The sequence below is a fragment of the Mytilinidion resinicola genome, assembly GCF_010093595.1.
Source record: "Mytilinidion resinicola strain CBS 304.34 unplaced genomic scaffold BDZ99scaffold_39, whole genome shotgun sequence".
Lineage (NCBI taxonomy): Eukaryota > Fungi > Ascomycota > Dothideomycetes > Mytilinidiales > Mytilinidiaceae > Mytilinidion > Mytilinidion resinicola.
Genome location: NW_022985475.1, coordinates 327,334 through 340,728, shown reverse-complemented (window position 1 = coordinate 340,728; position 13,395 = coordinate 327,334). Strand labels below are relative to the sequence as shown.

Here is a 13,395-nt window from a genome sequence, read left to right as displayed (position 1 = left end):
ATGCTTTCCTCACTGATCCTTTGCCCTTCCTACGCCAGCTGCCAGAGTATGAGCGAGGATATCGTGGATGCGTGAGATAGAAACGGGCGCCGTCATCGTAACGCCTAGTTCAGGATGAGCTTAGAAAGGACGTAGGGTAGTGGGGGAAGCGGAAAGGTGCAACAGGATGCTACATAACCTTTGTACGAGAATATTCGGCCGGCGCATGAAGAAGGGGCTTGTGAAATTAAGGACAGTGGTGGAAGGTGATGTCGAAGGTTCGTAAATTTCAACTCCGTAAGAAACAACTGACTATCGTGAAATAGGAATAATGGAGTGGCAAAGCGGGGAGAATAGCTGCGCGGCAAGTCACGTTTGCCCCGGATGTTGAAGCGCCACTAGGTTTCGATTCAACAAGTGACTTCGACTGCAAACTCACACACACCCTAACACCATCTTCTGGCGCACACAAAACTTGCATCTGGCTCGTGCCTATCTTGTCCCGGCATGGCAGTCTCTCGAGGCCCCAAGAAGGCTGCGCGGTGCTCACGCAAGCCGCGCACAAAAAAGTCTGATCCGGACAAAACCTACAAAGGTCGAATATCAAAAAAGACTCCTCCGGGTGGCAGCGCAATCCAAGCGGTTTCTCGATCCAATCCTGCGCGGGCATGCCGACACGGATTCGTGAAGTTCAAGGACCTGCTTGCAGAGCTCCGAGAGCAAGTTTACAGCCATGTGTTGAAGCCCCATGGCGGCAACATGGTTAGGGCCGCCAAGGCCGAGCCAGCTGATACCAACGGACCGTTCGCGCTGCTTCTTACAGACCGTCAATTGCATGAGGAAGCATCCACGGTGCTCGCTCGCTACACCGTGGCCGTGATTGATATGGTGGTTGATCGAGACAGGATGACATGGTTTCGGAAGCACGACGTTTGCCAGAGCAATCCAGTCAGGCTTGATAGAGTCAGGGCCCCGGGATATAAGAGGACAGAGAAGCAAATCACGGCAAACAAGGAGAAGGTAACAATATTTCGTCGAGTCCACTTCTCCGTCGGCTGGGCGTACCACGACACTGAACACCTCCGGTTGCATGACCCGCTTTACCTAAATGAACTCAAAGCCTACGTCAACATATGGGTCGCCAACGCTAGCGACGATAGGAGGCGGTCAGGGACTTTGGAACTCGGGGCCGTGCTTCATTTCTTGCTCAGAGGCCAACCAGAATCGAAGACATCGTTCTTCACGAAGCGACGAGAGGCTGCTAAGCAGTTGCTATAGGGCATTCTGGAAATCATGGGCAGCGACGAAAACTGTGCATGGACTGTGACACATTGGCCGCCGAGTAGTAGCTATCATGGACAAGCTTACAACTAACTGAACGCGAAGTGTACCCAGTATGGCTTCTACTGCCGGGCGTACACTACCGAAGAGCGCGCGAAGTTTTTGAAAGAGTGCTGACAAAAGGTGCAGCCAGAGTGAATCTCACGTGTTGCAAACATGCTCTTCTGTGGACAGGACCAGAAAAAGGGCTCAGTCCATCAGATTGTGGCCTCGAAAAATGGCGCTGGCTGCCGGCAAGCTGGACGTCAACCACCCACAACTCGACTCAGCAGCCAACAACTCCGATATCGCCATCCTAAACGAGCTCAAGGAGATCCAACATCGGAAGTGGAAGATCAAGGAACGAAAAGACAATCAACGACACACTCCTCTCCGAACTCCTTGTCCCTGTTTGTGTGTAGGTCCTCTACCCCTGTCCTTCTTGGTTTCCTGGCACCTTTACCCTTCCCTTCTTTGCTGACCTCCTCTCTTCGTCTTGCTCATTATACGGATGTTTGCCAAGTTACCCAAGCCACAGCTTTTCTCTCATTCGGCGGTAAAGCGCCTACCGAGTGGCATTTACTGCTCAACGCCGCCATCATGTCTATCGTCGTAGTCTCGTTCCCGCGAGAGCCTCGAGAGAGATGGATGACCCCGAAAGTATCATGTAGGGCGGCAACTCCCCGGCGTCCCGCACGGCGAATTTCTGTCAAGTCACCGTAGATAGTTCATACACTGTAAAAATAATCACCCCTCCCAAATTCAAAATTCAAGTCTTGCGGTTCCTCGAATGTGATCAAGTCTCTTGCTGAAACAGGATGCTATCCTAAGTGACTTGTAGCAGTATCAACAACGTGACAAACTGCGTCAACATGCTGCAGTCTTAGAGGAGCCTGTTTCTTTTCTCCTAAAATGCTGACTAGTTCCATGACTTTCTCTCCTGGCCAAGTGATAAGACTGCTGCACGCCGTGGATATTAAAACTGAATAAGCCTAACAAATGACTCATCGTGCCAATTGCCCTTCTCCCTTTCATGCTCCAGCCGCCTGTGGCTCTGGATTCACACCTGTATCTATGCCTTGAGCGCCGAATTTATGCTCCCATCATGCGTTCCTCTTCCGCTTGTATACGCTTCCACGTTCCAACGATTGACGAATTCCGTTTTGATCTGGGTGCGACGACAGCCAAGTTGCGTCGGCATGTGCGGAAAACGGCCTGGATGGCCGCGGAAATGTTTGCTGAACGGCCAGCAAGGAGTCAACTATCGGCGAAGTGGCGTCTCTGGTGTGAGCGAAAAGTGCATGCGCGAACAGGCCATGTGGCCTCTGAAAATGGCGTACTGCCGTCGGGTAGTCGTGATTGGCAGCTCGGCGACAGTGGAGAGGCACTTGCGGCTGGTAGGAGAGTAGTGGAACGAGGCTGAAGAGCCAATTGATGCGAAGTAAGGGCAGCGGGTGAGAGATACGCTGCCGTGGGCTGGGGGCTTTGGGGAGCCTAAGACGGAATGATGGGGAGGGATGGTGTCCTAGAACTCGAGGATTATGAACCTAGAAAGTCAGGCTCGGACGCCTCGAAAAGAGCGGAATAGGAGACGCGTTGGATTGTGCTACTCATGACTGCAATGTTAAAAGGCAGCGTGCAATTGTGTCAAGGTCATGTGGCTCCAGAAAGCGCATTGCGTAAAACCACTTTTGGAGGGCTTCTTGCTGGGCCGCCTCGATCAGTGATAGCTTGCAGCTTGCACCCAGCTTGTATGCCATCCATAACCAAGTAGAGAACAGCCACAATCACTAGTCCCCTTGAGAGATGGCCATATACGATGCCTACATAGGTTAGGACAGCCTATTGCTTCACTGTCTTGCCTCCACGAGTATGCCTGCCTTACAGCTCCTAGCTCCACCAGATCAGACACCACAAGCCTGAGCTGTGAGGCACATACGCTGGGCAACCCTCGGAGCCGAGACACGCCCGCCTAGGCAACAGCTAGGAGGCAGCTTCACTCCTGACCTTCCACGACCTTCCACGGGCTACCAGCTAGCGCCTTGGCTCCAAGACAGGTCACATACCCAGCGGGGAGAGGAGAGGCACGATTACATTGTTTCAGGAGGGCCCGATTAAAAACTCTAGCGTTGATGAATAACCAACCTAAGCGAGCCCGTCCGCCAGGTATAAGATCTCGGTCACCCTCGGGCTCCTTTCAAGAACTTCACCCTGGGTTGGGTAAATCGTTGGGGTGGCCAAGCTCATGAATCTGGTCCACCTGGTGGACCCTCCTGCATTGCACAACGCGGCGAGGGGCTACTATGAGTCCGCTTCGGGGGGCTCACCGGCATAATTTTTGCTTGCAGTCTCGCTCATCATTGAGCAAATCTTTTCATTGATTGTCTCGCCTTGTGCGAGAGATTGAAGAAGAGATCTGGTGGTGTTGTGAAGCACAAGCTGCTGTGAAAGACTCTATGTGAGACAACGCTGTGGAGTCGGTCTGGTACATGAAGGGCCATGGGGGTCTCTCATAGTTGTTGGATACTCTGAAGCTGCGTTACCATCGCTGTGGTTGTGTTTGTTGTGGTGTCTTGGGCGGGGTCACAAAGTCTTCATGACGTGCCTTCTCCCAGATTGATGATGTACTATATTCAGCAAGCCCTGCATTGTACTGATTTGAATGAGTCTAGAAGGTACACTTTTGATTTAATCAACCCAGACGCCTCCGGCCTCCATCGTATCGTCCTACTCGACCCTCCTCCTCCGCACAACGTTCGATGTAAAGAATATGATCAAATCTCTCGACGCGAGCTCTAGCTGGAACGGCGGCGGCGATACGTGAAGGCTATAGAACTTTGGCATCTACAACTTATTATATTATCAAACAAGCTCGACGAAGTAAGTACTCAGCAAGGCACGTTCAAAAACACGAATCATTGCAAAGAATGTTTAATCTAAGATTAAGACAGGTGCTCTGTTATGAAGAGAACCCTCGCAAGCTATCCCAGTCCTAGTCTTTGTGTTGTATAGCCCTGTCGAATAACCCTAAAGAGAGCCCGGGTATCCTTACTCCATATTCATGACTTAGCTCTGCGACAGCAGCAGGCTAAACAAGAGGGGGAATGGAAGGGAAACCGCTACACCGCATAGAGCGTCCCCTAATAGGAGGGCCGGAAATAGCAGAACCAGAAATAACAGACTCAGATAGACCTCAAGGAAGGAGCCAAACCGCAACAGCCAACGCAGAAATGTCAATCTGAACCTCGAGACACTACATTACGTCGTATCGTGTCTCACGGTTCTTGAAAATGATCCCGAGCTCCTCGCAAGCCACCTTTAAGGTGTTCATGTTCTTCGGGGCGTGCTGCCCACCCATAACAACAACTGTCCACTGTGTGGCCTCATCCTTGTGCATCAGCTTCAGGATGTCCACAATCTTGTCGTAGAGGGCCTCCTCCTCCCCGTCCTTGGGACTTGGCTTAGGGGCTCGGTATAACGGTGGAGTGACGATGTCTTGGAGGTCCACAGTCGCGTAGCGCTTTGCGCCTTTCCAGTACAGAGCCGACGCAGCAACGAAGATCTCAATGTGGCGCTTCAGGTGCGCTAGCTGACGCTCGGTGTTATCGTGAGGATCCATTCCTTCGTCCCATACGTCAGGGGTGATATAGACTCTGACAAAGTTCTCGAGAGCGTTATGCTGGGCGGCATGGAATGCCACGCCGGAATCGTGATTGGGGTAACAATCTCCCAAGCGGACCTCCACTTTGGCTTCCGCGTCTGACGAAGTTCCGAGAACGCCCATTGCTTCTTCATGGATCTGTTTGTTGACGTAGAGGAAGCTCAGAGGAGGCGCCTTCTGGTCACCCCAGTCTCGACCGCTGTACGCCCTGATCGTGCCTCCTTCCGCAATGCCGTTGTCTTTGTCGGCGGAGGTCTGGCTCGCCGGTCGAATCAGAACATGCTTGTAGATCATGTTTCTAAGCTCTCCTGGAAGGCTGAAGAAGCCTGAACCCTCGGTGGCTGTAGAGTGACCGACCTCGCTGGACGATTCGCAGATGCTCTGGGCACAGATTTGGTGGACATTGCTGGCTTCGAGAGAAAGAGAGCCTTCCTTCTTGGGGGTAGTTTGGTCCATCTTGGGAGTTGAAGCTGTAGTAAAGGATAGTGTTATGGTTGGTTGTAGGAAGAAATGGTAAGTATGGTAGGTGTGGTGCTGGGAGAGGATGTGGTGTATTTTTCTGGTTGGGGAACGATGAGGTCTCTTTTATAAGCTCTATCCTGGCAGAAAACGTGAATCACTCGAGCACCGGAGATGGCACCGGTCCCTTTCACTGACAATGGTCCGACTACACAGGACGCCCCGACTCCGCGACTATTCACTGGAGAACTTGCATTCTCCGATCTAGAACACAACTTCCCTAAGCTGCCGTAAGTATATACGCGATTTGGGCTAATATAGAGGCGGCAGTTGATCCATGAACGATGCTTCAAGGAGCGCTGGGCGCGGCCTCGGATTGTACGAAGGTCCAAATGTCCGAAGCCTGGGGTCTTTCACTACTGGGAACATAGTGAAACGAAAGCCGCGCACCCTCTGAAGAGGGGTTGATTGCTTGTAATATAGCTTAGAAGTGCTTGCTACGTCCTTTCACCCCGGTGTGCCTTAAAGCTTGTCTTGTAGCTTATTCCATCTGATTGTATAGGCTGTGGAATTCTAGCAAACATTCGTGCATTATGCTGCAAGTATATAGAGTCTTGGATAGGGTATTTGAATTGGATAGGGTATTTGAATTGGATAGGGTATTTGAATTGGCTCGTGCACATATACACGTGATATGACGGAGAATGCCGTGTGTATACAAAAATCGCATAGAATCAGCATTATATTACATTCAGTTCATGCGTGAGGCTGTATATCGACAGAGAATGTATATTATCAATTCCCCCCAATAGCGTTGAGGTTCCACAAGTGCATAGAATACAAGAGAATGCCCCCCCACCCGTTTTTTGTATACACACGGCATTCTCCGTCATATCACGTGTATATGTGCACGAGCCAATTCAAATACCCTATCCAAGACTCTAATGTTACTTACTTTCCGGTCCCGCCAATTTTAGGTTGGGCGTGCTTTTTTATCCAACACATTAATATCACGACCTCGAAGGACTCCTACTCAAATAAGCACATTTACTACCACTCACTATAGGGAAACAATATCAACTTAATCTATACCCGCCATAAATTACCCTGAGGTCTCTACCCTAGCCTAGGTTCTGCTTCTATGGAGTGTCTTATGCTCCGTGCCATAAAGAAGCCAAAAGATACGAGGGCCTAGTTCAATTTCACTATACCACTGCTCCCCACGAAGCCGTCGAAATGGACCCATGAATCCGTTTCCCGCCCGGAGACCTCCTAAACGGACTCTTCCTATCGGCGTACGTCAAACGTGAAGCCGTACCCTTCGCATTTCGCCTTAAAAGCAGCCACACTGTTCTGCAGTTCCGCAGTCTGATCCACAAGGTTGCCCAAGAGACCCACTGCAACTGTCCACTCAGTGATGGTGTCCTTCTTCATCCTCAGAATCTCCTCCATCCGGTCCTCAGCGTCCGTCTTCAGCTGCGCGTCGTCGATATTAAGGCCACTGCTCTCAAAGATGGTTTCATGAAACAGGTCGTTAAAGTCGACCGTCGCCCAGCGCGTCTTATCATCCCACTTCTTGCTAGCCGATCCAGACACGAAGCTCTGCACATGGCGCCTCAATGCGGCCAGAGCCGAGCGTAGGGTCTCACCCCTGGTGGCGCTCTCGTAGAATTCCACCACGTCCATAATCTGGATGTTGACGCGGACAGCGTTGACGAGCGCATTCGTAGTTGTTTCGCAATACTCTCCGGGAAAGTAGGAAGGCCGGGTGTCCTACGCACTCATGTTCACCGGAGCTGTTCGTCCGAGCGCTGCCGACGCCTCTTCGTGGATCTGTTTGTTGACTTGCAGAAGAGACAAGCCGGAGATGTCGTCCAGCACCATGGTTGGTTTGATTGGTTGGCGGCTGGACCCGGGAAGTGCGTGCTCGTATACCATATCGCGGATCTCGCGAGGGAGTTGAAGGAAAGGGTGGAAGGTCGGCAAGGGGACTGCGTTGGCCCGTTGGAGACTGGCAATTTTAGCGGATGCTCGAGTCGGACGAGCATTTGCCTTTTGCTGGTGCTTCGCTACCCGTCCAGAATAGGCTTTGTCGAGGGTCGAAGCCTTCTTCTTGTTGGCTGCAGCTCGAGGCATCGTAGTTGTGCTGAGCTTGCTGGAGACGTTGACTGGCGTTGAGCAGTCTCGTTGGAGCGAGACAGTGCTTGCAGGATGCCTGGGGTGGTGGGTGGAAGTGGGCTTCAGAACCGCTGTGGTGTGGATGCAGCTAGAGAAAGCACGGGACGCATCTAAAGACCTGCCGCGCCCTTCGAACATGTGAATCACTGAAGGCATCACCGGCCTGCAAGCTAGACATTGTAAAAATTCAGTGCGAGGCTCGCGTCCTAGTCGGTGGAACCGGACCCGATTCCGGTGAATCACGTGACCAGCAGGTGCTGCGAGTATATAAACACTGCTTGTCCCTCTCAGGAACATCACCAACTCGCGTAACACTTATACACACCCACATCACCCTTATCGCTACTCTTCTTAGCACATATAAGTTCGCGTTCATATTAAGATATCTCAGACCTTTTCTACAATCCTCCATCGAGTCGAGATATCAGAATGGCGAGATCTGCAGAAAACAAACCGAGGCCAAAGCCAAAGTCTTCCCTCAACCTCGACGGGGCCTACACAGGCCGAGTCATCAAGCCAGCAAAGGCTTCAAGCCACGGTAACGTTCGAGCTTCGAACGCGCGCCATCGCATCCAGCCACACCGGCGAACCAAGCCGCTAACGACATTCTCTCTCTTCAAGAGTTTGCCGGCGGAGATTCGTGACATGGTCTACCGAGAGATACTACCAGTCATGAAGAACGGAGAGATTGAGCCTCGCTACGTAGGCGGGCAAAACGGATATGGTAGAGTCATGCCTGGTCTGGAGATCTTGCGGACCGACAAGCAGATTTATCATGAGGCAATGGGGACGCTCTGCCGCGCAACAACAGGCATACTCGAAGTCAATTCTGATGCAGACGAGCAAAGCCGTCAAAATAAGCCAGCCTGGGACTCATACTACGCAACAGAGCGAAACATCCTAATGAACTTTCCGCGAGTCCTTATCGACGCCGGCGTCGAATATGTCAACAGCGACGTTATCAGCCGTCGGAAGGGTGCAATGCTCATGCTAAAGTTAGTCAAAGTCTACCTAGAGACCTTACCGGACATTGACGAAACTCAAAACAAGACTCTCGTATTGGACACGCTACTGGAGCTGTTGAAATTGATGGCTAAGAGCACCAGCATCCAGTGGACGGTTGAACATTGGGATGTTGGTGTGACTCGGTCCTCCTGGGAAATTTCAACATCTTCAAAACGGCATGTGAGGAACACGGTTTCACTTGCACGAGCCGCGGGTAGGACTCGATGCTGGAATAGTGCGAAGATTGCGACGCGATCACCCACAGGAATCAATTGAAGGCGATTAAAGTTTTTAGCTGGACAAATGGCAACTAGCTTTCGCACTTTTGGATTACGAAATTTTGGAGTACGAAGCACATAACAAAATTAAGGATCTGGGAATAAACAAGAGTGGAATGGACGCCAAAGGCCTATGCTATCTTGAATACGAAAAATGATAAGTCCAGGGGAGGACCGAGAGCATGATCCTGCCCCCCAAACCCTAGACTTGATTTGGAGCCTATAGCTCATTAAATTACACAGTACCCAAACGGGTGAGTTCATGGGCGTCTCCGGAGTACAAACGCCCAAAGTGCCAGTCTCGAATTAGAACCTGTAGCTCTTGACATTTCAGAAACTTGAAAAGAATTAGTGCAGAGGTATCTCGAGAGTACACACGCGCTCCTAGGATTATATTGCTTTAGGGCGAATTTATGTCCTCTAGATATTGCATTAGTGACCGTTAAAAGGACTAACCGGGGTCCATCAGGTACAGCTTGGCCTCCTCCCTACGACTGTCCTCCCGTAGCGCCAACAAAGTCTTGATCATCGCCTATGTCTCCCAATCCTAATAATAGCGTACCTCCTTCTCGCCTCTACGTACCCATATCCGTTCTTCTCGCAAGTCTCCTTGATCAGCTCCGCGAAGGAACCTAGTTGGCGGCCCGTAACCGGCACCTTGACGGTCCAGCGGATGGTGGTATGCCCCTTCATGACCTGGAAGCACCGCTTCCATTCGGCGTTTACATTCTCATGTACAAGCAAAGTGCCGCCCAATTTGAACAAGTCCTCGAGTCTCGACCAGATCCACTCATGCAGATCCAGCGTCACCTCACGCTGCGGGCTGTCGTAGGCAGTTGCAGAAACGGCAACAATACCGCGGATCGTCTCTTCCAATCCCCGTATGCCGCCCTTCCTAGGCGCTGTAGCCGGACGACTGAGGGAGATGTTGATGTTGGTGAAGTTCTCGACGGCCTCATTGACCATAGCCCGCTGCCCCCTATTCGGCCGCGCCACAGCGTGCCTCTCGAGACATATATGGCAAGTTGCCCTCCGTGCCAAAATGGCGGCGGCTCCGTCGTGAATTTGACGGTTGGCGGCCAGGAGGGCGAAGCGCTCCGGTTCTCCAGACTCAACCACCTCGTGCGCAGTCGCAGGTTTGAACGTCACGTCGGGTTCCAGCACGAGTTCGTAGATGGCGTTGCGGAGTTCTCCCGGTAGCTCGAGGAACTTGGTGAACTTCCCGGTTGGGGCCCGGGTACGGAGTCGCTCGGTGGCCGCCGTTTTGCGTGCTTTGTTTGCTGCTTTTGCTTTCCGGGTTTTCTCAGCGCGGGCCTTACTAATAGTTCTATCGCGCTTGCGCTTCGTCTGGGACGGCATCTTTAAGTTGGCGGAGGAGCGATTTGTCCTGTGTTTGAAGGAAAAAGGGCGTAGACTGTTGGCAGAGGTGGGAGGTAGCGATGGAAATGTGTGAGGGAGCTAGCGGGCAGGGTGAAGGTAAACGACGACTCGGTTAGGTTAGGGGGCTATATATGGCTCAATATGGAGTTCCTACGAGTGAGGGCTGGTTATATACACATGTCGCACCATTTAATAGTGAATTACCAACTCCCAAACCACCTTGCGGCAAAATAAATGACGATGCTCAGCCAGGTGCGCAGATTTTCGGCATTACTCGATGTGGACCCAGTACTGAGCCGTAAATCTAGATGTATAGATATAACACTAATCGAGTCCAGCGCTTGACCGTCTATTACCGCCGTCGGGAGTGGCCCAGCTACAATCGCTTGCGTGTTGCAAAGACCGTTCAATACAGACTCAATATGCTTTCCACTTTGTCTAGCATCGTCAGAGTTTTCATGTAGATGGTGCATCCCTTTGTCATATGTCTTGAAAGCATTGTATTACACGCGACTGTTCCTGACTATACTCGGCACACCTACGAACTAACATCAGCATAATCCCTTATATTTCCAATGCATTGTTCGTTAACAACGCACTCTTCAAGCTATATAGAAACACATTGCGGCTTGCAAAGCGACCACCTCATCACACCTCGAGAAAACCTGAAGACTCATGAAGCAACCCAAGAATCTCCCGCCAACACACAAACAACATCATACCGAGCACCTTCCGCGTCCTTAAGCAAACTTCATCGAAAATGCGTTTTGGTCACCTCTTTACCTTCGCTCTAGTCTTGCTCTGCACCGTTAGAGAGCAAGTATCCCCAGCCGAGAAGACGCCCTATCGGCCATTTCAACCCGTGATCCCACCGACACGACGCGCGATCTCTTCAAACGGCCTGATTCCATGGGATTCAACTCGGATGTCGCCAGCTTCGAAGAAAGGTTCGAGATGCCTGACTTCTTTAAAAAGCTCGGTTAGGATATGAAATCACTCACCACCGATGGCCTCGTTCTCGAAGAAACCGTCGAGATGTCCGACGTCATTGAAAAGCTTGGTTGGGATGTCGATTCACTCACTGCCGATGGGCTGAGCTTCGGGGAAACCTTAGAGATGTTTCCAGCAGCGATGAAGGTTCTTCAAGCCGATAGTCTCGGAACCTTTCTCGGTGTAGATAGGCTGCCTATCAGGGCGCTCGCTGAACTCGAAGTCCTTGACGATATTATGGGCGAGCATCGACGTGCGGTCGAACGCATTCTGAGCCCGCTGAAGCCATCAAGAAAGAGCTCTGATAACCTGAACGATTATGCCTCTTTCCTTCATGTCCTGTGCAAACGTCATGATCGGGTTACTTACCCAACGCATAGGTAACTTCTCCATGAACCAGTACCTTACTGCGTAAGATCTTTCTCCATGAATGAAACTCTTCATCACTAACTGTCCTTAATCCCCCTTTGACCCGTGAAAAGAACACTTGCAACTAGAATCATGCTTCTGCTCTGCTCCACAACAAGAATCCTCCCGTGCTTTGCCTTCTATGTAATTACGCAAGTTCAAATTAAGTCTTTATACTGAAATCCCACATCTTAGCCGTCATGATAGTTCGCTACCTACGATATACTTATCCCGCCAATCATCCCTTCGTCCGTTGAGACACCGTGCACTGTTCCTACCTACCATCCCCTCACTCCCCCTTCCACACCTCCCCCACAAACCCCTCCACATCCCCCCAAACCACCCCCGGCCTCTCCAACGCCGCGAAATGCCCGCCTCTGTCATGCGCCCGCCACCACACCACCCTGCCCGTGCTTTCCACCCACGCCCTCGGCACGGGCGCCACCTCCTTCGGAAACCAGCTAAACCCCACCGGCTTCGCGATGAACCACGCCGGATCCCCCGCGATCCCGGGCTCCCTGTACGTGAAGATGCTGCGCGGAAACGTGTCGGTGAGGTAGTACAGCGATACCGCTTCGAGGATTGTGGGGAGAGATGGGGGGGTGTCGGACCAGGCGAGGAATTTCTCGCCGATCCACGCGAGGAGGGCGAGGGGGGAGGACGAGAGGCACAAGCCAATGGTGGCGGGGCGGGTGGCGTGCTCTTGCATGTACGCCGAGCCGGAGGATTGGAATTGGGCCAGGCGGGCTAGACCGGCTTGCTCTTCTGGCGAGGGGGTGGAGCTGGTGGGGTGGGAGGGGGGTGGAGGGATCATGCAGAAGTTTAGGTGGGCCGCTTTTGTAATGGAGGTAGTTAGCTTTGGTGCTCGGCTTGGAGTTTGAGAGAGATGTATGGAATACAGTTGGGAGAACGCTCGGGAAGACGAATGTCTTAAGACTGGTGTTACACACGTGGGAGCCGGCGGGTGGAAACGCGTACCTTTTACCTCCGGATACTTCACAGCCGAGATGCGGGCGACTCGACTCCCAATATCTCCGCCTTGCACCATATACGCCTCTAAACCCAACAGCTTCACCCCCGCATTCACAATCCTCGCCACGTCCTCCGCCCCAAACCCCCGATCCGCCGGCGGCGCATCCGAGAACACAAACCCCGGCAAACTCGGCACGATAACATGATACGGCAGCGTCTCCTCCGAATACTGCCCCCTCACAACCTCCAGCATAGGTAAGAACTCGAGAAAGCTCCCCGGCCACCCATGCAGAAACACAATCGGGATCGCATTGGCTCGCTTCGAGAATAGAGCCACGAAGTGGAGATTGAATACACCGTCCGCGTTCCCGCTCTTTTCATCCGGGACAGGAGCGGTGAAGTGCGGGAAGGTATTGATGTATTTCTCGCTTTCCCGCCAGTCGAATTTCTCCCACTCGGATTTCGCGTCCATCAGCCAGTCGCGGGAGATACCGAAGCGGCCGTCGGCTTGCTGGTTCTCGTAGGTTGGGATGCCGATTTTGGATAGTTTGACAAGCTGGTGGAGTTCTGAGACGCGGGCTTCAGCAATGTTGACTACGAAAGGTTTGAGAGAGGGGGAGGCTCCGGTGGGTGGGATTGCGAAGGAGGACATTGTAAGGGAGGTATGTATTCGAGGATGGGGATGATGATTTGGTGGATAGTTGAGGCTTTATAGGTGGTTCGTTTGTAGGTAGGTACATATAGGGCGCACGCACGGCACAGGGT

The 13,395-nt window shown here is 52.1% G+C and overlaps 6 protein-coding genes across 6 annotated transcripts; 2 read left to right on the top strand and 4 right to left on the bottom strand.

The window, feature by feature from the left end:
- Positions 1-429: 429 nt before the first annotated feature.
- On the top strand, positions 430-1,257 carry BDZ99DRAFT_553413 (uncharacterized protein; the record flags this gene model as incomplete). The annotated part of the gene is made up of 1 exon (XM_033727093.1): positions 430-1,257. Exon 1 carries the CDS (start codon positions 487-489, stop codon positions 1,255-1,257), a length of 771 nt encoding a protein of 256 aa, XP_033568472.1. The 5' UTR covers positions 430-486.
- A 3,295-nt stretch (positions 1,258-4,552) lies between these two features.
- BDZ99DRAFT_483735 (uncharacterized protein) lies at positions 4,553-5,416 on the bottom strand (the record flags this gene model as incomplete). Its single annotated transcript, XM_033722595.1, has 1 exon — positions 4,553-5,416. The coding sequence occupies one exon, from the start codon at positions 5,414-5,416 to the stop codon at positions 4,553-4,555; it is 864 nt and encodes a 287-aa protein (XP_033568471.1).
- A 1,290-nt stretch (positions 5,417-6,706) lies between these two features.
- Positions 6,707-7,753, bottom strand: BDZ99DRAFT_483734 (uncharacterized protein; the record flags this gene model as incomplete). The annotated part of the gene is made up of 2 exons (XM_033722594.1): positions 6,707-7,164; positions 7,201-7,753. 2 exons carry the CDS (start codon positions 7,751-7,753, stop codon positions 6,707-6,709), a joined length of 1,011 nt encoding a protein of 336 aa, XP_033568470.1.
- Positions 7,754-7,994: 241 nt separating this feature from the next.
- On the top strand, positions 7,995-8,878 carry BDZ99DRAFT_504614 (uncharacterized protein; the record flags this gene model as incomplete). Its single annotated transcript, XM_033724057.1, has 1 exon — positions 7,995-8,878. The coding sequence occupies exon 1, from the start codon at positions 8,027-8,029 to the stop codon at positions 8,876-8,878; it is 852 nt and encodes a 283-aa protein (XP_033568469.1). The 5' UTR covers positions 7,995-8,026.
- A 402-nt stretch (positions 8,879-9,280) lies between these two features.
- BDZ99DRAFT_483732 (uncharacterized protein) lies at positions 9,281-10,239 on the bottom strand (the record flags this gene model as incomplete). Its single annotated transcript, XM_033722593.1, has 3 exons — positions 9,281-9,300; positions 9,337-9,374; positions 9,443-10,239. The coding sequence occupies 3 exons, from the start codon at positions 10,237-10,239 to the stop codon at positions 9,281-9,283; spliced, it is 855 nt and encodes a 284-aa protein (XP_033568468.1).
- Positions 10,240-11,947: 1,708 nt separating this feature from the next.
- BDZ99DRAFT_577626 (alpha/beta-hydrolase) lies at positions 11,948-13,292 on the bottom strand (the record flags this gene model as incomplete). Its single annotated transcript, XM_033728723.1, has 2 exons — positions 12,637-13,292; positions 11,948-12,492 (listed from the first exon to the last, which is right to left on the bottom strand). Exons 1-2 carry the CDS (start codon positions 13,280-13,282, stop codon positions 11,948-11,950), a joined length of 1,191 nt encoding a protein of 396 aa, XP_033568467.1. The 5' UTR covers positions 13,283-13,292.
- Between the last annotated feature and the right edge of the window lie 103 nt (positions 13,293-13,395).